Here is a 26,659-nt window from a genome sequence, read left to right as displayed (position 1 = left end):
ATATATGTATATATGTATATATGTATATATGTATATATGTATATATGTATATATGTATATATGTATATATGTATATATGTATATATGTATCTGCGCATAAAAGCAATCTAAGTCTTACCATTTTTTTAAAAAGTGAAAACATGTTTAGGCTGTAAGAAAATCATTTTTCAAAAACCAGGATGAAAATGGGGGAGGACGAGATAATGTAATGGTATGTGGGAATGACCTTGAAAGACAGGAGGAAGAGCCATAGATTGGACAAGTGTTATATAAAAATATCAATGCCCACAGAAAGAAGGAAGGCATAGGAAGCATTTCAGAAGGAATTATCCCTAATTTTCCAGACAGTAAAAGGAAAGGAGGGGAGAAATTCTTTCAGTCTTGCAAGATTCTATTATATCTGTGATGGGAACCTATAGCATGCATGCTCAAAGTGCACGCAGAGCCATGTCACCTGGCACATGCAGCGTCACCCGTTCCTCTTCTGGGTTTCTGTCGTGCATACGCATGCAACAATCAGCTAGCCTTTGTGCTCGCGGCAGTGCTGGAAACCGAATGTTTTCCAGCATGAGCATGCATGCCGGCCAGCTGATCAATATGTGCACATGTGCACCAGAAACTCGGAAGGGAAACGGGTGACCCCAAGTGACATGGCAAGTGCCAGGCGACATGGCATGCGCACACTGGAAAATGGAAGTTCATTTTCCCTGGACAGTTCCTCTTCCTGGTTGCGGCCCAGATGAATGGCCGTGCAAAGCACTCCCTTTTCAGCACTCAGTGCCTAAAAGGTTCATGTCACGTTCTGAGCATGCTCACCATGTTGTGTATTGGTGGGAGAAAGCCGATAGCTGATTGGCTTACCATCTGACAGCTTCGAGTGTAAAAGGGAGATGTCAGATGGAAAGCTCCACTGTGCCTGTCTCGGAGCCTTCAAATACCACCACTTGCAGTTTGGGATAAGCATTGCTCAAGCTTATTCCAGAGCTTAATGGAGCGGCTGCTCCATGGACTCAAGGGCGTCATCCCCTACTTCGACGACGTCCTTATTTCCGTGTCCATCCATCCCAAACTTATGGCCAGACTTCGTGCAGTCCTGCAGCATTTCCAGCAAATGGGGCTGAAAGTCAAGTGCGAGAAGTGCCAAGTTGCTGTGCCCCAGGTTGAGTTCCTGGGGTGCCTCATGGATGCCACGGGCCTCCATCTGACAGCAGCCAAGACCAAGGCAATTGTGGAGGCGCCAACTCCCTCCACGAGAGCCGAACTCCAAGCCTTCCTTGGATTGCTCAACTTCTATGCACTGTTCCTGCCCCACAAGGCTTCAGTGGCTGAACCACTTCACTGCCTGCTAGACCAGAAAGCTCAGTGGGTTTGGGGCCGCAGGGAAGCCGCTGCCTTCAAGGCGGTTAAGCAACTGCTTGTGTCAAATGCTGTTCTATCTCAATACAACAAACACTTGCCTCTGCTTCTGGCCTGTGATGCTTTCCAGTATGGGGTTGGTGCCGTCCTCTGCCACAAACTGCCAAATGGCACTGAGGTGCCCGTCGCTTTTTTCTCAAGGACTCTGTCTCCAGCCAAAAGAAATTATATGCAAGTAGACAAGGAAGCTCTGGCCATTGTGGCCGGGGTTAAATGTTTCCATCACTATGTCTATGGGCGCCGGTTCCAGATTGTCACCGACCACAAACCACTTCTTGGGCTGCTCGCTGGGGATAACCAAGCGCTGCAGGTATACATAGTACACTGCTGATCATTTAATTCAAATCTTTAAGAAGAAATTGGATAACCATTTGTCTGAAGTGTTGTAAGGTTTCCTGCCTAAGCAGGGGCTTGGACTAGAAGATCTCCAAGGTTCCTTTCAACTCTATTATTCTATTCTATAAAGTTGTTCTTAGCTAGGAGATCAAAGGATCAGGCATGCTAAAATGGTTCTGTTGTAATTATAATCTCCCCTCTATCAAATATCTGCCAAGGGCTATATGATCTATGAACGACTCAGAGAAGAAGGATATTTGGCTGGAATATATTAACACTGCAATACTTCATATTCTGTTAAGTATTATGTCCTAATTTTAAGAGCATTCACTTATTTACTTTATTTATCCAGACTTTAGTATTTTTATAACTACCATAACTCAAGGGAGTGAACATATCTATTATTCCTGCCTCCTGTTGAAGAAAAAATTAACTGAATTCTGTGTGATTTGCTACTGAATAAGAACAAATATTTAAAGACAATCTCCAAACAACAATGAGATCACCACAGTGGTGGGTTCTTCTGGGTACAGTATGGTACGGCCATACCAGTTGTAGCTTGGAGCAGCTGACAGCATACCAGTACAATGGCTCGTTTGGCCCACCTGCCCGCTCACGTTCTATACCTGTTTTTAAAGCAACCAGCCAATTGCGCATGCGCGGCACAGCATGCAGCGCCTGCGTGAGCCCCAACAAGCAGCTGGGTGTTGCAGGGGCAGTGGTTTGCGCATGCATGCACAGCGTGCATGCATGAACAGGACGCACAGCCCCGTGAGCAGCGTACTGGTAGCAACAGTAGGAGCAACCCATCACTGGATCACCAGGTAGTCATTTGCCAGAGTTACAAGATCACAAAATTGTTTCCTCATTTCAGAGACTCTACCATTCCAACTGGAACTGAAATTCCATATGTATATTTGTATATGTTAGGAATATAATCTAATGGTTGGGTTGGCAATATATAAATCATGTAACAATGTTGTACCTGTTTCTTTAAATCATACTGTAAAATGTGATTGGTTGCTGTTTTCCTCAAACGGCCATAAGAGGGAGCCAGAACGACTGTTAACTCTCTGTTTGTTAGATGCTGGGCTGATCTGATCTGAGTGTTTTGGAAACTGGCTGTTAGAAAGTGCCATGAGCTATTGTAAGTTTTTGCAACTGCTAGCAAACCTTGGGTACTGAACTGATTATATGATACTGGACTATGTTATTTGGATTATCCCTTAACTGAAAGACGTTGATGACTGACTGTCTTATCCGTGTAGGACTTGGACTGTTTGATGGACTCTGATACCTCTATTTCCATGAAAGTAAAAGCATATTTAAACTGCAGTGTTTCTGTATGCTGGTTTGTGTGTTCTCCAACACAACTCTCACAACACTTCGCTGAACGTATTCGCTCTCCCAACAGGGAGCTTACCTAACAGTATACATCCCCACTCGAACTGGTGTGCCTGTTGAGACCTTTTATATTGGTTTTGTATTGTTGTTTGTTTTTGTTTCCTTTCCTTTTGTATTGTTCCCCTTCCCTTCGGTTTTGTTAGCCGCCCTGAGTCCCTCGGGAATAGGGCGGCATACAAGTTGAATAAAACCTCAAACCTCAAACCTACATACAGTATTTTAGGTTTTTTGACAAACATGAAGATTGGGGGGCAGTACCCAAGAAGTACAATCTCAGTCATTCTTCCTACTCCACAAATTCATATTGGATATGGTTACTAGTTGGCTCAGGTCAGCATCTCAAATGGAAATGTAACAATTAGCATTTGAATTACACCTGGAAGAAAACTAAGGACAACTAATGGAACTCGTGCTGTAGAGAAATCACATGGAAAGCCTAGAAGTTCCTTGACACCACATAACCTACTCCATTGTGGCTCAATTGAAGTTTCCATGTAATCTTCAAGGGCAGCCCCATGTAAAGTACATTGCAACAGTCCAAACAAGAGGTGCTTAAGGCATGAATAACTATGACCAATGCCTCCTAGCCTAGGGAAAACTATAACTGGCACAGTAGATGAAGACATGGTAAGATCACAGTTAGTCACAGTTGCCAAATTCTTTTCAAATAGATACATGAAACTATTGGAAAAAGTCATCTGGAATTTTAACATTTGGTTTCATACCTGAGGGCTAGTTCTGTCTGTTAATTATTGCCAAGGAAACTGCAAATCCTGAGCTTTTGTTTCGATAAAGGACTTTTCTCCACTTGCATATAACAATAACACAAGAATGCCCTAGCAACATCTTTTTCCTGCTGTGTTCCACAACTTTATCTTCATTTTGTCCCCAGCCTAAGAGTAAGAAAAGCTTAAATCATTCCTTTCAGAATATATGTAAAATATTTATCAAACCACCAGAAAAATGCACACAAATAAATGAGGACAAATCCATGGACTATGAGAATGTTACAAGAGTGGATATTACTAGAAACCATTTTTTTTTTTTTGTGCTTCTTTTTAAGTAAGAAAAGATTAATGGCTGCATGGTATTTTACCAGGAGCAGGAAGCTGAGAAAGGGTAATAAACTCAGCAGTGAGCAAGTTTATACAGGGAGCATTGATGGCTTCTGGCTAATTTGGGCTCAGCAATAATTGGCGAAAGGTGTTGCCTTGAAGCTCCAAATTCACAACACATAGACAACACCAAACTGAACATGTCTTTGATCTGCAGATGGTGAGGAGAAAGTGACAGAAATGCAGCTGGATTGGAAATGTTTGCATACGAAATGAATGTGTGGAACAGAGTTCATGAAGTGATAGCTACAAATGATTGTGACTTCACAGAAGTGAGGACAGTGACAGGTGCAATATGGCTTACTGTGACTTAAAAACAATCTCTATATATCCTTTTGTCCATAATATTAACCATTCGTAGGAACCAAAGTGGGAAAATGGGTGGTAGTTTTCTTCCCAATATGCATTGGCTTTGAATTAAGAAAGGATTTAGGCAACTAACTCTTTTTTCCTCCATCTGCACAGACTTTTAGAGAACAATGGGGTTTATTTTGTTTGAAGGATCACAATGCTCACACTGCTTCATAGTCATTGCTTATTAAATAGCTTATGAAAACTTTCCCAGTGATTACTGGAATCCATTGTACATTCAGGCCATGCTATCCTTGAAAATCTTTAAAAAATAACCACTAGAGGAAAAATAATTGTGTTCATCATGATGATATTAAAAAGAGGGCCATAGGAAGTCCATTCCTCAAAGGATGTGCTCTATTCAATCACAGCTTTACAGTAATGCTGTAATACACATGATTTTTCCATTTTTCAAACCTCTTGGCAACCATAGCTTGCCAATTTCAACTTCCTTAGTTGTGGATATGGGGAAAGGGTTAGATGAAAATCTGACAAACTGTATATTACGTTTGCATATCTTGTGATGTGCTTCTAAACAGAACTATCAACAACTTTCCATCATGTTAGGGTCATACAACAACTGCCTTGCTGAAACAAACGGTCTGGATGGGAAACTGGGAATTCATCCATGTCGCCCTCAGATCTATAATGGAAAAGAGATTTGGACATTAACAATCATGCCTGAAATATAATATAAATATAATTGGCAAAGCAGTCACGTTCCTTTGTGATTCACATTACAAGTGGTCCTCGACTTACAACAGTTCTTTTAGTGACTGTTCAAAGTATTAAAAAAAGTATAAAAAGTATAAAAATGATTATGATCATTTTTCACACTTACAACTATTGCAGCATCCCCATGGTCATGTAATCAAAATTCAGATGCTTGGCAATGGACTCATATTTATGATGGTTGCAGTGCCCTGGGGGGGGGGGTTGTCATCTGATCACCTTTTGCGACCTTCTTATAAGCCTAGTCAATGGAGAAACCAGATTCACTTAACAACTGTGTTATTAACTTAACAACTGCAGTGATTCATTTAAGAACTGTGACAAGAAAGGTCGTAAAATGGGGCAAATTCATTTAACAAATATTTCACTTGGCAACAGAAATGTTGGACTCAATTATGATCGTAAATAGAAGACTACCTTATAGGATCCTTTATTTAGATAACATCTTTATACATGATTCTAGACACACAACATAGTGCCTTCACGTTTTGGATTTCAGTTCCCATTAACTTGAGTCAGTTTGGCCAGTGACAAATGATTCTGCAATTGAGAGTGTTTAAAAGAGAAGATACCAAGCGGCTTTTCCCTGATGAGGCTTTATAGAACACAGTTCCCTTCCTTGAGTAATTCTCAATTTGGGGCAGAGGGAATGAAAAAGCACCAACAACACCCCCCCCCCAAAAAAAAATCTGATGCCTTTCCAGAGTTAGTAACCATATTACTGGCTTAAGAGGATGGGTGGTACAATTAAATACATCAGATAGGCTTCAGATAGAAGATGATTGCAATAAAAGAAGGGGAGGACAATGGAAAATGGAGCAACAGGGAAGAGCAGCAAGTTAATGGCACAAAAGATTTCACCTCTAGGTAAAATCATTAATTTCATTTTTATTTCATTTTTTGCTTGTCCTAGACCATAGGATCTTATTCTCTATAGCCCCCCCAGTTATCCTTTCAGTTCTGCTCCTGCAGTTTTCTCCTGGCGGCTGCATCTTTTACTCCCTTAGTACGCGAGAGAGATGGTGAAACCTGAGCAATCATTTATGTGCCTTTCTTTATATATGTAGTACATCTCCCCACCATGATTCACATGTGTGCTTTCTAAATTTAAATTATTTTGAGCAATTTTTTGCAATCCAGGCTTAAAGATTGTTGCTGTGTTTAAACTCTTTTTATATTCACCAAATAAGGAACCACCTAAAGGAAAGGTGTTGGCATGCTGAATTGACTAGTTACTGTCTAGGCAATCCAGGCCACCTCTCTTTCATTTCCCCCTTATACATGGGAAGAAACTGCCTTTAGCTTCAAAGGGATTTTGTTAGGGGATGATTAGTATTAAGCGCGGCCATCTGATTGACTAATCTGTTCTGCACAGACCGACTCCTTGGTTGTGTTCAGTCTTCAACAGGCCCACAGTATCATTCTAGGCACTGAATGAATCCAATAAACCAGTCTTCTCCAGACAAAACCAAACAAGCTAAAAAGGGGGGGGGAACCTCCCCAAAGAAAAGCAGTTTTTTTTTAACCCCCTTTAAAAGCTCCCCCCCCCCCAAGCCATCTCAGGACACAAAATCAGAGACAGGGCAACCAAACTCAAAAGAGTTTGCGAGGGATGAGAAAAGGGAGCATCAGATATGGCCCAGCTAGGAAATGTGGATTGAGTTTTGCCATTCAGCAGCAAGCCCTTGAAACACTTCGGCACACAGACATCAACATGCAAATCCTGGAGATGCGAGCAAGCTCTGCTGCCCTGACCTGTATAGTACACAAATAAAAAGAGGCCACTTTGCTCCCAAGCTCCCTTGGCCCATTTACCCTCACCCACCTCCCCAAAAGACAAAAGGTGCAGCTTAGCGATGCATGAAAAAAGGAACAAAAGGGAAAGGCCTCCTCCCCGGTGCTGCTCCTAAGCTCCCCAACTAGACAGATGGCAACAGTTGCCCCCACACCAGTTGCATGTGTCGCAGTGAACAAGCCTCTTTTATCCCCACAACAGGTCATAAATAAGAATGGTGCAGACAGGGATGGTGTGAGGAGGGGGCAGGGAGGCAGGTCCGCTCCTGTTTCAAAGTCCAAAGGAAAATAATTCAAGCAAGCTCAGAGTGGCTTACGTGTGAGTCCATCTGTCTGGTTTGGAACTGATGACTTCTCCCGTGTGCTTTTCAAATATGTTGTGGTTGTTGTTGTGATATGTCAGAACTCATTTATGCAAATTTAAATATGACATTTACTGCTGTATCCTAGTTTTGAGGTTCAATTTTATTTTTTTTAAAAATGCTGAGATGTATATATACAATATTTAAAAGCTTCTTAAGGACTGTTTGCAATAGAAAATTAGGACCTGAAAGTAATAGTAGTTTATCCAATTCAGTCAGGACTAGCAGTCACAATTGTATATTTTCACATTCACCCTAACCAGATGACAAACAATGTAAAATTAACAGAAGACAATCCTATTTGTGTAACTTAGAGATACATTCCACTGAATTCAATCACACTTATTCTGTACATAGTTGGAAAAGCAGGCTCACAAACACACAGACTAAGGGACCTAAACACGTGTCTTGTGTATGAGTGTGAATGCATGACTACATGTTGAACTGCAGAAGAGCCTAACAGGTCTGCAAAAGCACCCAGGCAAACACTAGACGCTGCTTAGGCAAAGAACAGGAAAATGGGCTTTGATGTTAAATATGAGACAACTGCTGAGCACAAGAAACCAGACAAAGCACAGCAAAAACAATGAGACAATATAGGTCAGCACAATGAGTGTTAGAAGCCTCTGCTTATCAGCTGTCCAATCTATAGCACTGCTTATTTAATACTGTATTGTTAATGCTCATAAATTAATTTCAAGACTCCTGCTTTCATGACACATGAAATGTATGCATATCAGCCTTCCACAAACTGCCACCCTATCTCTTATCCCTCCAATTCAAAGCTAGCATAGCTAGAAATTATGGAAATTGGAATCTGACACATCCAGAAGGCACCAGGTAATGATGGCTTCTCTTCAATTGAAAGGATAATAATGAAATAAGATCTATACTTTCCTATATTTCAGGATAAATCATAAAAGATGTCTTTACCATTCAGTGTTATTTTCTGAGTTTGTATACCCAGGAAACCACTAACGGTTGCAAAGTCCTGGTGATGAGTTTGAAAACATATGAATAAAAATGCAGGTGCAAAAGCTCAACAATGCAGTCACTGTCATTATATAGACTTCTGAACTTCAGCTTTTGAAATATTCTTGATGTAGGTTCCATTATCCTAGGACCTAGGGACACAACTACTAGTGGTCTTGGGTGGGAGTGATAGAGATAATTATTGGAGAAACACATAGATAAACTAATTGGGGAAATATTTCATACAATCTGGGACAAGGACAGAAATATTGAGATACTTACCTGAGAACCCTGACACTTCTAAGCCTATTTTAATTTAACAATAAAAAAGTTTAGTTATATAGTTTGATGTTATAAGATTTACATTTCATAACTGGAATTTAAAACTACATATTTTACCATCTCTGCCACCTAAGCTGTAAAAATATTCCATTCAGTCTTCTTTGAGGCCTTTGAGAGAAGTGATCCAGGCATCTACGCTCAGTATTAGTCATATGATGCCTTCCTATAACCTCTATTTAAAATCTTTGAACCACTTGGAAGTTAGTCAATATCCAGATCTGCCTTTTGGTAGAATAGTGTATTGGCTCCACTTTTTTCTGCACTGTTTTGTTTGAAACTAAAATAAAGGAAAGTGTTTTTGTCAACTTTGGAGGAATTTGCAGGCTGTTTGAGCTCATGGAAATCCTTCCCTGGTATCAGGATTCCCATTTGGAAACCAGATTGGGGTGCAGATGAGCACATTTGCAATTCTTGAAAGCAACCATGTATTTTCTCAGGGTTTCTCTGCTTTCTAATTCTGCCACCTGATCCCAGGACAAAATGTGGCTACTTTAATGAGCTTCATAGAGGTGCACCCTTTGTGTGACTCCATGCTTTAATGTATGTTGTGGATTTGAATCTGGTAATCTGAGGATATTTATTGCTACCCTAAAACTACTTACCAAGAGACAAATGAGAACTTTCTTCGGGAGGGGTACTTCCCCACCGCGCTTAAGGCGGCGGTGGTGAGGCCCCTCCTGAAGAAACCGTCTTTGGATCCAGCAGTTCTTAATAACTACCGTCCAGTCTCCAACCTCCCCTTTGTGGGGAAGGTTGTTGAGAAGGTGGTGGCCTTCCAGCTTCAGCGTACCTTGGAGGAAGCTAACTATCTTGACCCCTTCCAGTCCGGCTTCAGGCCCGGTTACAGCACAGAAACCGCTTTGGTCGCATTGACCGATGATCTCTGGAGAGCCAGAGATGGAGGCCATGCGTCCATCCTGGTTCTCCTTGACCTCTCAGCGGCTTTCGATACCATCGACCATGGTATCCTTCTGCGACGACTGCGGGAGGTGGGGGTGGGCAGCACTGTTCTGCAGTGGTTCTCCTCCTACCTCTCGGACAGGTCGCAGTCGGTGTTGGTGGGGGGGGAGAGATCATCCCCGAGGCCCCTAACTTATGGGGTGCCGCAGGGCTCGGTCTTATCCCCCCTGCTATTCAACATATACATGAAACCGCTGGGCGAGATCATTCGGAGGCACGGGATAAAATACCATCAATACGCGGACGATACACAGTTGTATCTGTCCGCCCCGTGCCAACTCAATGAAGCGGTGGACGTGATGAACCGGGGCCTTGAGGCTGTTAAAGACTGGATGAGAGCTAACAAACTGGTACTCAACCCGGAAAAGACCGAGTGGCTGTTGTGTTTTCCTCCCAACAATTTGGCTAATGTTCCATCAATCAGGCTGGGGGGGCAAAATTTATACCCCTCAGACAGGGTCCGCAACTTGGGAGTCCTCCTGGACCCACAGCTGAGCTTCGACCATCACTTGTCAGCTGTGACCAGGGGGGCATTTGCCCAGGTTCACCTGGTGCGCCAGTTGCGGCCCTACCTGAACCGGGAGGCCCTCACAACAGTCACTCGAGCCCTTGTGATCTCTAGGCTGGAATACTGCAATGTGCTCTACATGGGGCTGCCCTTGAAGAACATCCGGCGACTTCAGCTAGTCCAGAATGCGGCCGCGCGAGTGATCGTGGGCGCACCGCGGTTCGCCCACATAACACCGATCCTCCGTGAGCTGCGCTGGCTACCTGTTGATCGCCGGGTGCACTTCAAGGTCCTACTTACCATCTACAAAGCGCTCCATGGTAGTGGATCTGGCTATTTGAGAGACCGCCTTCTGCCAATTACCTCCCTGCGTCCCATCAGATTGCACAGGGTAGGCCTCCTCCGAATTCCATCCGCCAGTCAGTGCCGACTGGCAACTACGCGGAGGAGAGCCTTCTCAGTTGCAGCTCCGACGCTATGGAACAATCTCCCCGTGGAGATCCGTACCCTCACCACCGTCCAGGCCTTCCGCACGGCCCTCAAGATCTGGCTATCTCGTCAGGCCTGGGGATAGGACTTTACTCTCTCCCGCCCGAATGCTGAGTGAATGTTGTGCTTTTATGGTTAATTATTTTTTTTATTCACATTTTCTTTTATGTCTCGTCTTGCACTCCCTTCCCTCATTATTGTAAGCCGCCCTGAGTCCCCTCAGGGAAAAGGGCGGCCTATAAGTGTTTAATAAACTCAAACTCAAACTTATGACCAACTAGAAAGAATCCTGTTTCAGTACCGAATATGAAAAGAAGGCAAAGAGCTGACTTCCCTCTCCACAAGAAATTATCTGATATTATGAGTTGCACTAAAATCTGATGACAAGGAGAATCTACTAATTATATGAGATTCAATAATCAACTCATTTTCTCTCTGGGTACCAGATAAGTCAAGTAAATTCTGGGTCAATAATAGAGCCCTAAATGTTCCAGCATTCAGTAACGGGTGCATTCGTGCACATGCAGTAATACAAGAGAAAGGGTGAAGCAACAGAATTGCAGGCCCAGCTGTGACCTTGTCCTGCAAAGGTTTCATGGTTGTTTGTTTTCCTCCAGAAATAAAAATAAATCCATATTCTAATATGGTTCTTCAGTGTTATTTAAGCTGATACACTGGGGAAAATACTCATTCCAAAATCATAATTTAGCTACCACTGATGGGAGGATAATTTATGAAATGCATACATTTCAGGCATGTAAATTCTCATTGGATATTTGAATGGTTTTTGATACATTGTTATCCCCTCCCCCCCAAATGAGTGGGAAAGGAAGCACTGAAGCCATGTTGTGAATTAAATAACTTCCCCCTCCCTAGTAGGTTTCAAGCAGGCAGGTGTTGAAACTGTGCTCTAGGCCACAGACTGATTTCCCCAGATACAAGAGTTGAATGCTTTGCTCAGACGGTTGTCTGACTGGTCTTAATGCAGCCCAGAGTCACTCCTCCTCCTCCCTCTCCCCCTCCCAACTCTCTTCATCGGAAAACAAAGCAAATGCAGGAAACATCTGGAGGCCAACTCTGACTGAATGGAACATGCCACTCGAAAGAAAGCCTCTTCAGCTGGTTTCTCTCTCTTTCTGCACCAGCTGCTTAAAAATACAAGCTGAATCATTCATCAGTGCCCCACTCCAGGGCCATGAAATGTTTGCCTCTGATATGATTACCAGCTCAGACGTGCTTTCCTGGACTCTAATGCTCTCTCTTATGGGAATGATAGCATGCCAAACACATGCAGCTGTAGTCAAAACAATTGGTCTGGCATTACCAGGTTTCCCCAACCCAAAACTCAGTTAATAACTGAATATGCACATAAGTGATTGAAAATATGGAGGTGAAATTATTTCTACAATGGTCTGATTCTCTGTTTTAATTAATAAGAATCCAAAGCCCTATTTAGAGATTCAAATGTAATTTAAATTCGGTCTGACCTGAGCTTAGTACATAAAATTATCTGCTACAATGTTCTACCTGTCAATGAGTACTTCAGCTTCAATACACGAGCACACAATAAATAGAAACTTAAGTTAAACCGCTCCAAACTCGATTGCAGAAAATACAACTTCAGCAACAGAGTGGTCAATGCCTGGAATGCACTACTGACTCTATGCTTTCATCCAGTGGTGGGATTCAGCCAATTCGCACGACTTTGGGAGAATCAATTGTTAAGTTTCTGAGCAGTTTGGTGAACTGGTTGTTGGAAGAAATCATTAGGGCAGAGACTCGGTTGTTAATTTATTTGAATCCCCCCATTGGTTTCATCCCCAAACTATACATAAATACAGTTATACCTCTTTGGTATAGAGAGATATAAACAATATAACACAGAGAATCATGGATATCCACAGGAAGGCAAGGAATGAAATGTAGACATTGTTCCACACACTTTATGTCCCTCATACAACTTTACAATATAAATAGAACCTATTTTCCAAAACCCTTGAAGGACAGGACAAGAAGCAACAGATGGAAACTTATGAAGGAGAGATTCAAGAAATAAAGAGACATTTCCTGATAGTGAGAACAATTAATCAGTGGAACAGTTTGCCTTCAGAAGTTGCGGGTGGCCTATCACTGGAGGTTTTTAAGAAGAGATTGGACAGCAATTAGTCTGAAATTGTTTGAGCAGGAGATTGGACTAGAAGACTGCCAAAATCCCTTCCAAATTCTATTCTATTCCATTCCATTCCATTCCATTCTACTCTACTCCACTCTATACAAGCTATAATAGATTTAAGGAGTTTTCTCATGGATAAAGACGTTGGTCTCTTGCAGCATCCAGAAAAAAAATCTTTTGCATCTTAAAATTTAAGGCAGTAGTTGTAATGTAAACTTGTGAGGATTACAGCTCCCTAGTAAATATTTAAGGACATAAATTTATTTGCAGATTTAAGAAGGAGCATTATAACCAGTCTACACTCTCACTGTTATGATCATTAACTCTCAAATACAAATTCTCTGGGGGAGCGCCCACACATAGATTAAATTAACATATTGCATTAAATCATGGTTGTTGCAACCAAGGCTTGTTAAATAATCCATAAGACTGGCTAATACACACTACATCAATTCTCAATAGAGCATAAACTATGCTAAGCTAGAGTAAACAAACTATATCTTATGAAGTGAATTTTCACAGTTATTTTAAATAATAGAATATATGACTATCAATAGCTTGTGAATGTTACAGATTTGCTTGAAGAAATGATTAGTTCCATCATGAGACTTTGCCTGTAAATTTCATGCAATCTAAAGAAAACAAGGATAGAAGAAGAAGAAAAGGAATAACTGGCTTTTTATTTTCCTACGGAGCATGTTTTCCTAACTGTTTCAGGCATTCAGACTGGCTCTACCTCCAGGATGACCAGAATCAGGTAAAGGATCAGGATTTGCTGAGATACATTCTATGCTATACATAACTCTAGTTGATTTCCAGGTAAAGCAAACCTACACCTGTATTTTTCATTTCCAGATGAAACCAAGACTGAAAATCATTCTGCATGTGACAAAATAAGCGCAATTCTTCATCTCTACAAATGAAGATAACCATTTTAATCTACATTTTATAAAAAAATATCAAAATCATGTCTGAAAATGGGTTTGAAAGTAAGATATTCTCTTATTAATAGGACCATTATTATTTCTCACAAATCCCTTTGCATACAGTATCACTGTTTGATTAGTAAGAGCTGATAATAAGATGCTGCTGTACAAGTACACTGGTCAGAAATTGTCAGATGTGACTTGTTCCACCCAACCACGTCCTATTTTACTCCTCCTTTCTTGACTCATCTGGGATTTCTGCTACTTACAGATTATGTGGGTGTCTTTACAAAACTAGGCACCACCCTGTATAATTTAAACTTTGAAGAGTGTTTTTGTAAGGGCCATTTTCTCTCTATCCCACAGATATAAATTGAAACATATATAATCTAAGTGGACTGTGGTGTAGTGTTATATGGGTGGAGACGTTTCCTGGAATAGATAAGAATGTGAAAGTCACATGCATCTATATTCTTTATGAACTCAGGAGGCTATAAAGCAGCTCACTACAATGATTCTGGCCCCAGAATTTATTCATTCAGTCCATGTCACATGTTGAAAGACTACGTGAGGGACAAGCTGTTGTACTGCACAGCCTTGTCCTCCTTGCCCCACTGAGTCATGCACTGGCAATATTCCCAGTGGCTATTCCAACAGCCTTTCATAAAGAACTGCCACTATGCATACAGTATCAGGGGTAAACATGTCCACCCTCATATTGGATGAATAAGAAGGGAAGGAACCACTCTTATCATCAATTAACACAAAATGATATTTTTTTCCCCTGCTGTGTATATGAATAATTTCTCACACTCTCTGAGCAGTTTCCTAAAATAAGTGATTACTCTATGATGTATCTTTCACCCCACTTGTTATCTGCTGGCGTGATGTTTTACCAAAAATGGTGAATCCTTGTATCTAGCAGGATTGAACAATATATTGGAGAGAAAGAAAAATGGAATAAGGAAGTAAAGAAAAATTAAAAAGTTGACTCACAATCTTGACAATTATGCATATCTCTAAATTCTAGAATGTAAGCATTCTTACTTTCAGGATTGTTGAGTTATTATGGAAACTGTGTTATTTCAGAATACAAGCACAGATTAAGAAGGTAATTGCTTGTGGAATTTCTTGTTGGTTGCATTGTTCATTTCCATAAAGCAATTCTTTAAACAGACATTTGTGTGTGTGTATCTTCTTCTTCCAAGAAACTCAAACATGTTGTGTATATCATTTACCATGCTTTATAAATGCCTTTGGTAATAGAAATGTTTACCCATGTATCACAGAAATTATTTTGCTAACAGTATAAACCAATCATAATCATACTAAACAATAATATGCATCAAAAAAACCAATAAGAGCCATAGGCTGTGACACTATGGTGTGATAACTATTGTAGAACATACTAGGATGCCTGAAAGAGCAGGAATGTTCCTACATCATTTTCTCAGTTATGTAAAAACAAATAAACATAGCAAATCCACTGGCCTCCTGAAATGAGATGACATGAAATTCTTTGTCTTGTATGCATTATGAAAGAAGAGATTATGCACCAAATATTGACCATGTGGAAAAACAGATCAGCCATCAAAATTACTGAATCAAGTAGAAATTGAATCGGGCATCTGATTTGGAGCTTAATTTAATCTTAAACTGCTTGCCTGGCATAGAATAATAGAAAAGAGCGCCAGAAGACAGCTCAGCATATGAATCCATTAATTTCCTCACATAGATGGGGACAGAGATACAGGGTGCATCCTATACCTTATTAATTAAGTCAACTGGAAACTCCTTCTGAATTACTGGCTTTAGATTACACTCACATAAATTATCTCTAAGTACATATCAGCAGTAGACAACTCATGACCTCTTGGATCATCTCTTCAGAGATATTTTCTTACCTACAAATCATGTACCCAACTCTCACAGTACCTCTCACACACACCTTCACCCCCTTGTACACACTCCCCAACTCACATGATGCCTCTTGCACATACCCTTGCACCATCCCCAACCATGCAGTGCCTCTTGTACAACCACATGGACCTTATCTGAACAACCTGATGCTCTTGTGCTCCTCTTGCATCCTCATACACCTCCCTGACCCACATGGTACCTACTTTGCACTAACATGTACCATCTCTGATCCATGCAGTTCCTTGAGCACCCCGTGCACCCTCACTGATTAACATGGCACTTCTCTCACACCCTGCACATCCCTAATGCCATTCCATATCTGGCAGCAGCTACTTACTGCTTGCCAGCCTGGGACTTTCTACTCCCTGCTGGTTTCCCCAATGATTTTCCTTGTGGGAAGCTGACAGATAGTTGGAAATGATCATATGACCACAGCAATGCAGCAGCACTGAAGTGGCCACAACTTTGCTAAATTTTAATCACATATGTGCAATGGGATCCATATTTTGCACACATTTTGTAAATTAACCCATTTAAGGGACTTGCTCTTTTCTTGTTTTATAACATACTCTTTCATCCATTTGAAGGTTACAATCAGACTGACACAAGAGTTTTAGCAGTAGATAAATACTATCTATGATGGACTTTAGACTCAGAGCCATAGTGTAGAACAAAAGAGCTGGACATAAAGCTTTTGTCAATTTGAGATCCTCAGCTACATAGGACACTGTTTTCATGAATTCAGGATAGGTACTCAAATAGCAATAACATTTTGCAGACCAAAATCCCCTTAACATTACTAATGGACTTTCAAATGGACTTCATCTATCTGTAAGAATCATACACAAGCATGATAAATGTTGATACAGCAGAATGTTAATAAGCTGAGGGAATCATGTTAAATGCTGTGTAAAAACTACTGTATGAGCATAAAACTGCAATTTTTAATAGCTTTGTTCACTAGTGACTCCAGATAAATCATGGTGAACCATTCTGTCAACTGAGATTGTTCACGCAAACACAACTTTTATATCAGGTGGAAGTTCTTGAGTCTAGCTCAATTTTAATAAAGTTTTGACATCTACAGGACTATTGGTAATCAGCCATTATTAAAGAAAGCCCTATTTCATAACTCTGTAGAGATTCTTAGCATCCAGGTCATGGTTGTCCCAAAGGTGCTTTTTCAGGAGGCAACTGGACTTTCTGATTTTCTTTTCTTTTTTGTTTGAAGACGTTTCGCTTCTCATCCAAAAATCTCATTCTTCGAAGAAAAAACAAGGAAGACCAGTTGCCTCCTGAAAAAGCACCTTTGAGACCCTATTTCATAAGTTAAGGAGAAGGATTTAAACTAGGGTCTGATATGGAATTGTTAAAAAGATAACCTATTTTTTAGTATCTTATTCTAAACTCTTGAATATGAACTTTTCAAACAAGCAATGATAAACCTGTTAAATGTGTAAATGAATATAAATACATAATCTACTTAATATATTTCAGGATTCTTTTTCCCAAAGTTGTGCTTCAATGAGAGATGCAAATGATGTGCTCTGCTGTAAAGCTTCAGTGGCACAATTATAAACTGTCACCCAAAAATGTATTATTGTGCAGGACCAAAATAAGTCAGGTCAGAAATGTAATTGGATCTTATGAAAGCAGAGTTTGTTTAAATAAATTAATGCATATTATGTTGCAAACAGATATATTTGCATGATTTTGTCATAATTCATTTCATCTCAACCATAAAAACTCATGTTGATGTGTTTAGCTAGTCACATTCTTTTAGCTAGAACTACTCATAGGATTGTTGTTGGGGGGGGGAGGGAATGGAAGAAGAAAATATTATGTATGCCATCTAGAACAAAAAAGGGGGGATACAAATAGAATACGGTACATAATCAAATTGAGTTTCCCCTTGGCGTGAAAGCCTATGTTGAAAGCAGCAGTGATAAATGGAGATGAATGCTTATTTACAAAATACTAAACTCTGTAATAAAAGTACAAATATCAAATATTTTATTTTCATGCTTGTCTTTGGCAGTCGTAATCTTGTATCAGGCACTGTACTAAGTCTTACAGGGCAGATACATTTTTTTTTATTTTTATGTGCCAGATCCTATTATTCTGCAAAAAAGGATGCATAATATATTGGCTGAAACAAATTTAGTAATATGTAAGTGGAAACCTACTGAAATTTGTGTTTTTAAGTAAATGATGGCAAATTTACATCCCATTTACTTCCCAATTTACAGGTTTTATTTAAAGTATGAATTCAAATCAAAATGAAGAGTCTCATTAAAATACAGGAAAATACTTTTAAGTTCTTTTCATCATTTGTAAATCTGCTCTGGAAATTTGTGAAGTAAATTTTACTTTAGTCATATTTAATCTTTTTTCATCTCTTTTGTTTATATATGTGCATATATTTTATTAGTTGTAGTTTCTCCATCATTTTAATTGTATATTTTAAAGTTGTTACAGCCTATGGGTTAAACTAACAAAAGTCATTAGTTACTTCTACTATTCTATTCTATTCTTAGAATGCAATTCCTAAAGAATAGTCCTCTAAGGCTTTCCTTAACTAGTTATTTGAAATTGCAGTGTCTTGGCAAGAAAGTCAGCATAATGATGGGAAAAATAGAATTACAGTAGACATCCAGCTGTTATTTCCATGACAACTGATAAAAGGAATGTGGGTTGTATTTTTTTAAGTTTCTTTTGTACTTTCAAACTATACAAATACAACCTCAAGTTTTGCATCTATATGTAGATAAGTATTTATAAGGAAAAGGTGAAAACAAAGATAATAGCAGGTGAGAACCAAATTGTGAGCCTCTAAAGAATTATTTAGGATTTTAACTGGAAACAGTAACAGCACTCATATAATATCCTTCCAGATAAAGTACTATTTAAAAGAACTATTGTATAAAAGATCATGTCTAAGGCAATTTTCAATGTATTTTATTTTTGGGGAGTGCCACTATCTGCTTCCACTGTTTTGCATGTATGTAGACCTACAGGACTGTCTACTTACTGGCATCACAATTATGTCATTAACTTTTATGTCTATTAGGGACTTGCAAGATCTTCTGCAGTCCTAACAGAATACTGTCTATTAGTCAATCCTATCATACAGCATATTTTTGGGCTAGTTAGCTGTTTACCAGATACTTTTTCTTATCTCAAATGATTATGCATGTGTGCACGAAGTTAATTGCAATTGTCATAATCTACAAATGAATCTGAAGTTTCTGTTTTGGGTTTTGTGTGCATCGAAAACAGATTTTTATTCAGACTTCATTCACACACTTTAAGCTATGATGGTTTAAATATGGTTATAGAGTCAGTGTCAGTATTGTATACAAGCAAAATAATTTTGGAGTGGGGTCAACTCCTGAGCTGTACTCTTTTTTGTTTTAGCTGCTCTTGCCTTGTACTTCTCTATATTATTTAGTGTACTAGAAGAGACAAGAAAGAAAACCAGGAATGTGATAAGAAATAATAAAATTTACACTCACACATCATTATGCCACAACTATGATCAGTAAGTGAACTACAAATAATTATGTTAAATTGTGGAAAGCTGTCCTAAATAGAAATAAATTAATCATAGAATAAAATAAATGTGGTAGATGCACCAAATATATTTCTGAAAGTAATCTCAATTTTGACTTCAAATTAACTGCAAAGAAATTCTAGAAGTCACATTTTGTACGGTTGCAAACAACTTGAAAACCCAAGGCAGTTATGTGCATTTCAACTATGCGCAAACAATTGTGTAGTAGACATATGTCCTAAATACATACATACACACATACACACATTCTTTTAAAACTTTCAGGAATACTCCTAGTGCTTGGGACATCAACCGAAGACCACAAAATGTCACAAACTGCCATCAAAGCCAAAGAGAAAGATGGCCTTAAGTTGCACAATGCTCCCATGTCTTTGCTTTCTCAACACCCAGTAAACAAAGGCCAGCACTTGAGTTAGCCAATTTCATTTCCAATGGGTCTCTCTAGAAGAGAAACCACAGACTGAGGAAAAGAAAAACACACACAAGACCCTATCAAAGGGCCAGAATTTGCTAGTTTGTAGGAGGTAGAATTTTGTCTGTGTTTTCCTTTTGTATTTCTCAGTCTGAAGAAGAAAAGTAATGATTCCACTGCTTTGATTCTTCTTGCTTCCAGATAGACAGTTGCTTTCCCATCATCAGGTTATTCTTTTAAGAACGAGCAAGTAGGACCTCATTTTACAAAGGATGAGCCAATTCCTTTGATCTTTCCAACAATGTATTTAAATTGCTACATTTTATTAAAGTATCAAAAGTGTACATTTTTCAATATATCTGTACATTTTGCATATAAAAACACCATTGTACAACAAACATCCCTCCCCCACACAATAGCTTACAAACGTGGTATTATTTTCACCAGTTATGAAACTAGGTCCCGCTCAACAGTCCAGCTCAAGTTTTGCAAACATCTTTGAAAAAGAGGCAGAAAAGACACACATTCACAACCCATAGGCAGTTTCTAGTACACAGTTCTTCAGCACTGTTTGTATCAGACTTAGAATCCGAAGGCAACAAAGAGCACACATCAATTCACAGCTTTTACATGCACAAGTTACACAACAGATTGTGTCCAAATTTGGTTGTGTTAATGTGGGGGGAAAAAACCTTTATACTAGATTCAATGCCAAGTATAACAGCATGATATTTGGTAACCTTTTCTGTTTCTCTATCAATTCTTCAAGGATAGTGGGAAAGAAAAACAAAAGAGATGGAATAACAATTTGGTTTTTACAGAACACTTTGATGGTAATGAAGGACTAAGGGGAACCATCAATATACCTGTAATCAGAGTTGCTTTGAGCACACCAACCCAATTACTGGCATTTGGGAAATTCTAAATAGAGGCAAGGAGCACAGCAAAACAAACATTTGTTTCAAGCTATCTTACAGTTCCCACTTCTATTGGGTTTTACAATATTAGAGAAGGAACAAGGCTCTTGGGCAGACTTTGAACAGCAACTTGTCTTGAGAGGGGAAAGCTACAGTGCAGAAAATGTTTCCCTTTGTGCCACCAAATATTGCACAAGTCTGGTAACGGAGTGGCAGCACTATTGTTTTAAGTTTTTTTTTTAGCTCATAGGGGACTTTAGTGCTTTACAACCTTTGTAATAAATGAACATAAGCTCTGGCCTACATACAAGAGCTTTACATAATAAATTGGAAGAAATCAGGCTAACATTGCAATGTTGGAAAATCAGGGGTACAACTAAGTGTATCTATGCAACCATTGAAATGAACCAAAATTTCACAAGGTGACTAACCATGTCCCTTGCAAAACTCTCCATCTCAATAGGAATTGCTCAGGAAGAGAACACCCTAGCAAATTCATGCCTTTTCCAAAAAGGGGGGGGGGGTGATTGTAATGTGTTCTTTTTAGAAAAAGCAAAAACCTTCATACCCCATAAAAGATATGCCATTGTAGATTTTACATTGCCTACTCCAATCTCTGACTATTCAAGGACATTTTAGGAATTATTTGAGTAGTTTTCAGGAGAATAGTCATTTTGCAAATAGGAAATAATTTGTCGTCCGAGTACCCAAATTAGGATCCTTATTGCACAGTATCTGATAACTCAATTTAAACAGGTAAGGGAAGAGCTCTGGAGAAGCAAATGGAAAAAAAAACCAAGCCAATTATGTGCTCTCAAGACTTTAAAAAAAGTTTTAAGTGTCCTGGTTTTGTAATTACTTCTCCACAATTATTGGCAGCATTGTCAGGAATTTTACAAGTTTGTATTAAAGGCAGTGGAATAGACAAAACTGCGGTGAAAGCATGCTTTCAGTAGATATAGTTCATAGTGGCCTGGCCATTGCACTTTTGTTGACAGGAGTTAACTGTTAAGAGTAACCAGCCAGCCAGTTACACAGATCACATCTTAGAACCTTTTTATCAACAAAATTCCATATACAGAAACCACACCTTCGGGCACCAATAGGAATTTTACATGAGCATGAAATTTAGGATCAAGTGCAGAAAGAAATTGGGTTTTTGTGCTAAATTATGGGCAGATTTTTAGCAAGCCATCACCCACTGGACAAAAAAAGAAAGTTGCTGTTGTGACTGGGTATCTAAATAAAATGTTTATGCCATAAAAAGACAAAACTGTTGCTGAAAATTGGAACATGATATAAAGCTGGTGATGTAGTGGCTTGTCAGTATAACCATTTGAAAAGGAATATTTTATGGGAAAAAATACCATGGCTAGAATGAAGTCATACTATTGTGAACCATATGCACAGTTCTTACTACTTACTACCATCCTGACCTGTAGATTCACAGTTGTAGTAGCATTTATCCCATCATTTGTCACTGTTTAAAAGTGCTAAGTCCTGCCCAGCCCCTGTACTTTTATTTTTAACCCTGCATTTCCCAAACAGGCAGGTCAACATTCCAGAATTGTCAATCGAATGCTAATTAGGTAGATATTGGCTTTTTTAATAAACTTGCAAGCCTGCAGACAGCTTTTAAAAGGCACCTTAGCACCACTCTACAAAAGAGTAGTGCCTGCTACTGAATTTCAATTTGGATTTCCTTTTTTAAAAAATATATATAAATAGCTCTTCATTTTTAAAAAAAATACATCCTCAAGTTGAGGTATACAGTAGCCCATGTCTTGGCAAAGTAAGGATAACAAGGAGTGCTTAGCTGGAGACGGTCATCATGTAGCTTTTGGAAGGGCTAGTGCGCCCCAGCATCATTTGATTTTTGCAGGTGAGCATCCCGTAGGAGCTCACAGGTGCCACCGATGCTTCATACAGAACACAGATGGATCCATCCTCCCCTATTCTGTAAGATACTTCATAAGGGTCTACCCAGAGTGTGAGCTCACTGGGCAAGAGCTGGTAGAGTTGCTGAAGGCTGAGTCCAATCTGGCGAGCTGCTTTGCTGATGATAGGGTCCATTTTATGGTTGATACGGATGCAGCGGTAGCCAGACCCTTTGAATGGTTTCTCGGGGAACCAGTGATGTTTGTAATGCGCTGCAAAGGAACAAGAAAAATATCACAAATGATAAGGGATCACTGGAGTTAAAGGACAAACAAAAATAGAATATATTTTATACACAAAGGAACATTCAGCCAAAATTGAGGGCAGAATGCATTTTTTAAAAAGTTGAGGCTCCTATCATGAGTTTTGGGTTGAATCTAATCAAACTCTCATTTTGTCCAATCTAATCAAACTCTCTTTTTTCCCAAGCAATTTATTAAAGTTCTAGAATTAGAAAATCATAAGGATGGAAGGAATTTTAGAGCTCATCTGGTAGAATCCCTTCACAATTTAGGATGCATTAGGGGTATCTCTGCTAGATGACCCAGCCTCTGATCTCCAGGTCCCTTTCTTTTATAGAATGGCCGCACAATGAAGAGTTAAATTGTTGGTTGAGGGGGAAAAAGACATTTCCAATAAGAACTGTAAAATAATCCCTTGGTTTTAGATAAAACCAATTTATCTAAACCATGGACATACATAGCCTTTTTAACTCAAATAACAAAAACTCCAAAACCCGCAGGGAGTCCAAAAGGTTTAAACTAAATGCATTATCCATAGCATTTTGGTAATTACTGAAAATCTCCTTAGCAGACAATGCAATTAGTACATAGCCAGAGCAACCTCCCTCTGCACTTCAATTATACAGCTCTATCCCATAATAAAGTATACAGCTCTATCCCATAATAAAGCCTTTATGAGTATATTTTATACTTAATAGCACACTAGTGTAACCAGATGAAGAGAGCCCTGTAACCTGAAACTAGTTGCAGTCTTAAGTAGCATGCCTGAAATTCTGCACTTTTTCCCTGACATGGAAAAGTAAGGCCTGCTTGACGAAACTGTGCTTTTAAAGGGGCTGTGTGGGGAACCCTTCAGATTTGACTTTTAAAAGTTTAGAGCAGTAATACCCAATCATTCCATTCTTATCCCAGGACTTCAACTATATTTCTCCCTTTTGTTTTGCTGAGCCTGATGTCTCTGCAAAGTCGCTTCCCAATGGACTATGAAAGCTAGTTTCCTTGTTCTATCTAGGTTGATCTAGTAAAATATAGTTTCCTTGGTCACCAGAACAAAGGACACTTTTTCCCAGTCTAATTTAGGGCACACATTTTCAATCAAGGGGCTGCAGTGCAACAACTCCCAATGTGGTGCCTCTAGAAGCAGTAGATTATAGCTCTTATTCTCATAATGTTGGGAAAAAACAGATTGGTGCTGCTGGGTGGGGGAATAATTTGTCACTAGTCTGGATTAGACATATGCTTGCTATCCAGGAGTAGCTATTACAGGAACATATATTTTAAAGAATGCATTGTTGTTGTTTTTAAAATCTCCAATTAAAGGACAATGTTACAAATAAAGGACAGGCAAATATTGAACACTGAAAGTAAGTATTTTGTGTGATAGGAAATTCACAGATGACTAAACTAAAGATTAAACTAAAACTAAAGGGAAGAAAGGGAAGAAGACAAAAGAAAATCAACGATCAGAAAAATTAAGCTTAATTCCCCAGATTGGCCAAAGATCCCTCGGATACACTTCAAGAAGGCGCCGTTTCTCACCTGTAAGCGCCTCTTCCAGAGCCTCGCTGAAAACCTGAAGTTGCTGTTCACTAACGCAGCCGCGGGTGCGGAATAAGCTGGACACAAAGCCTACGGCGGCGGCGATCTCCGGTACCATATCCGCCCGGCTGTTGTTAACGTAGCTTCCATTCCAGCGCTGGCCTTGGCTCATGTCTGGCTTCGTATAAAGTTAGTTCGGTGCCCTAAAGACTCCGCAGTGCTTAGAGAAAGGGGACAAACACGGAAACGGTGAAGTAATTGGCCGGTCCGGCAGTTCGTGGCTGACCCGCCTGCGGTAGAAGCGACTGCTTAACGATGGGTTTTGAGAAGGCTTCTCTCACGTCCGCCACTCGCCTTCTATTTGACATGCTCCTACTAGAAACAGGACTCTTAATAATCTTGGAAAGTGTAGCCGTCACTGGATGGCTTGCTTCTGATTGGCTGAGCTTTCCTTGATATGCTAATAGTAAGTGACCTCAGCAGGGTGGAAGTAGTGACGCGAGTACTGGGAAAATCACGCCTTGAGAAGATGGTCAAAGCAGCTGGAGGGGGGAGGGGAAGGAGAAAGCTACTGGTTTGGGGCTATTAATAAGACTTTGCCTAGCAGGGGAGAAATTTTGTCTTCTCAGAAGCGCTTTAGTTTAATAGTTCGACAAATAATTACTGCAGCTACTTATTATCAAAAGACCACAGGGAAATCAGGACTTTGTCCACGGGTCCGTATTCCCAAACTGAAATATATTAAAGGTATATCGTCTGTCTGTTCACCCATTTTACAAAGACTCCTTTCTTTATAAAATAAAATGGGATGGACCTCACAGCAGCTTGTGCTGGGATACATCTGTTAATCTTTAAGATAGCAATATAGTCTGCTGTTGTGTTTGTTGTGATAGGTTAAGGTTACTGCTACTCAAGAAATTATTCAGATTCATGTGTGGGAATAATGTTAGTTAGGCTGTCCTCTTTTAAAAGAATAAATTGTCTGGGGAGATGCTTTTTAATTTAAATTGTATTCACGCCTTTGTTTCTCTGGAACATTGTAGCATGAATTAAACTAGATGTGAACGACGAATAAGCAATTTTGAATCTGTAAAAGATTGTATCAGTTGAAGCTGAGTTTACAATTGAATGGTATATGTTTAAAACTCTACACTTGCTTATGTTGCTTAGCTCAATAAGTTGAGCACAGACACAAAACATAATCCAGAATTCAAGTCAAAAGGCATAAATGCTGATCATAAACAGCTTTATGTTTTTGTTTGTTTCACTCAACTTCTTCCCCCTGGAACTCAAAAGTATAAAGTTGTTGCCTACCCTCATTATATAATAACACTAAAATTGAAGATCTACTGAGAATAATGGTTAGAAGATAGAACATATAATAATAGAGTTGAAGGGACCTTGGAGGTCTTCCAGTCCTACCCCTTACTCAAGCAGGCAACCCTGGCCTAAAGGCTGTCCAGTCTCTTCCTGAAACCCTCCACTTGATGGAGCACCCACAATGTCTGGAAGCAAGTTATTCCATTGATTAATTGTTCTCACTGCCAGGAAATTTCTCCTTAGTTCTAAAGATTAAATATCTCTCTTTAATAATCTTCCATCCCTTACTTCTTGTCCTGCTCTTAGATAGTTTTGGAGAATAAATCAAATCTTTCTTCTCTGCAATACCACTTCAAGTACTGGAAGACTATCGTATCATCTCTTATCCTTTTCTTTGTCAGACTAGACATACTTAGTTCCCTCAATTGTTCATCATATGGTTTAATCATCATCCCCCTTATCTTTGTTGCTCTCCTCTGCACCCTTTCTAGGGTTTCAGTATCTTTTTTGTATTGTGGTGACCAGAACTGGATGCAGATTCCAAATGTGATCTCATCATCTCATAAAGTGATAATACAATTTCACGTGATCATGCGACTATCCCTCTGTTGATGCTAGCAATAATCAGCAAGCTCCACAAATGATTGGTCACTCTGGACATTAATCTTTTAACTCCTCTTCTAAAAATGTTAATTTCAACCAGAATAATTCCAAATATTATATTCATGGATTAACTTATCCCATTCTGATTAAGTTAGGCATTTGTGTTGTTATTTACACTTTCTTAACTGTTCTGTCTTTCTCCAATATTTCACTGGTCTTGTCAAAATTTATTTTTTAAATCTAGTCTATATATACAAATAGCATTTTGAATATTTCTCACAGATACTTTTTAAGTAAAAGTTCAACAATTCTAT

The 26,659-nt window shown here is 39.4% G+C and overlaps 1 protein-coding gene across 1 annotated transcript; it reads right to left on the bottom strand.

Moving 5' to 3' along the window:
* Positions 1–20,088: 20,088 nt before the first annotated feature.
* Positions 20,089–24,807, bottom strand: BTG2 (BTG anti-proliferation factor 2). The gene is made up of 2 exons (XM_032218118.1): positions 24,423–24,807; positions 20,089–22,853 (listed from the first exon to the last, which is right to left on the bottom strand). Exons 1-2 carry the CDS (start codon positions 24,592–24,594, stop codon positions 22,516–22,518), a joined length of 510 nt encoding a protein of 169 aa, XP_032074009.1. The 5' UTR covers positions 24,595–24,807; the 3' UTR covers positions 20,089–22,515.
* Positions 24,808–26,659: the final 1,852 nt, after the last annotated feature.

The sequence above is a fragment of the Thamnophis elegans genome, chromosome 5 (assembly GCF_009769535.1).
Source record: "Thamnophis elegans isolate rThaEle1 chromosome 5, rThaEle1.pri, whole genome shotgun sequence".
Classification (NCBI taxonomy): Eukaryota; Metazoa; Chordata; class Lepidosauria; order Squamata; family Colubridae; genus Thamnophis; species Thamnophis elegans.
This window is presented reverse-complemented; position numbering and strand designations above follow the sequence as displayed.

Excerpts from the sequence above, each read along its gene's own strand:
- BTG2 (XM_032218118.1), bottom strand. The coding sequence starts at position 24,594 with ATGAGCCAAGGCCAGCGCTGGAATGGAAGCTACGTTAACAACAGCCGG. Across the intron at positions 22,854-24,422 it reads TCTGGAAGAGGCGCTTACAG|CGCATTACAAACATCACTGG; the intron begins GTGAGAAACGGC and ends GTTCCTTTGCAG.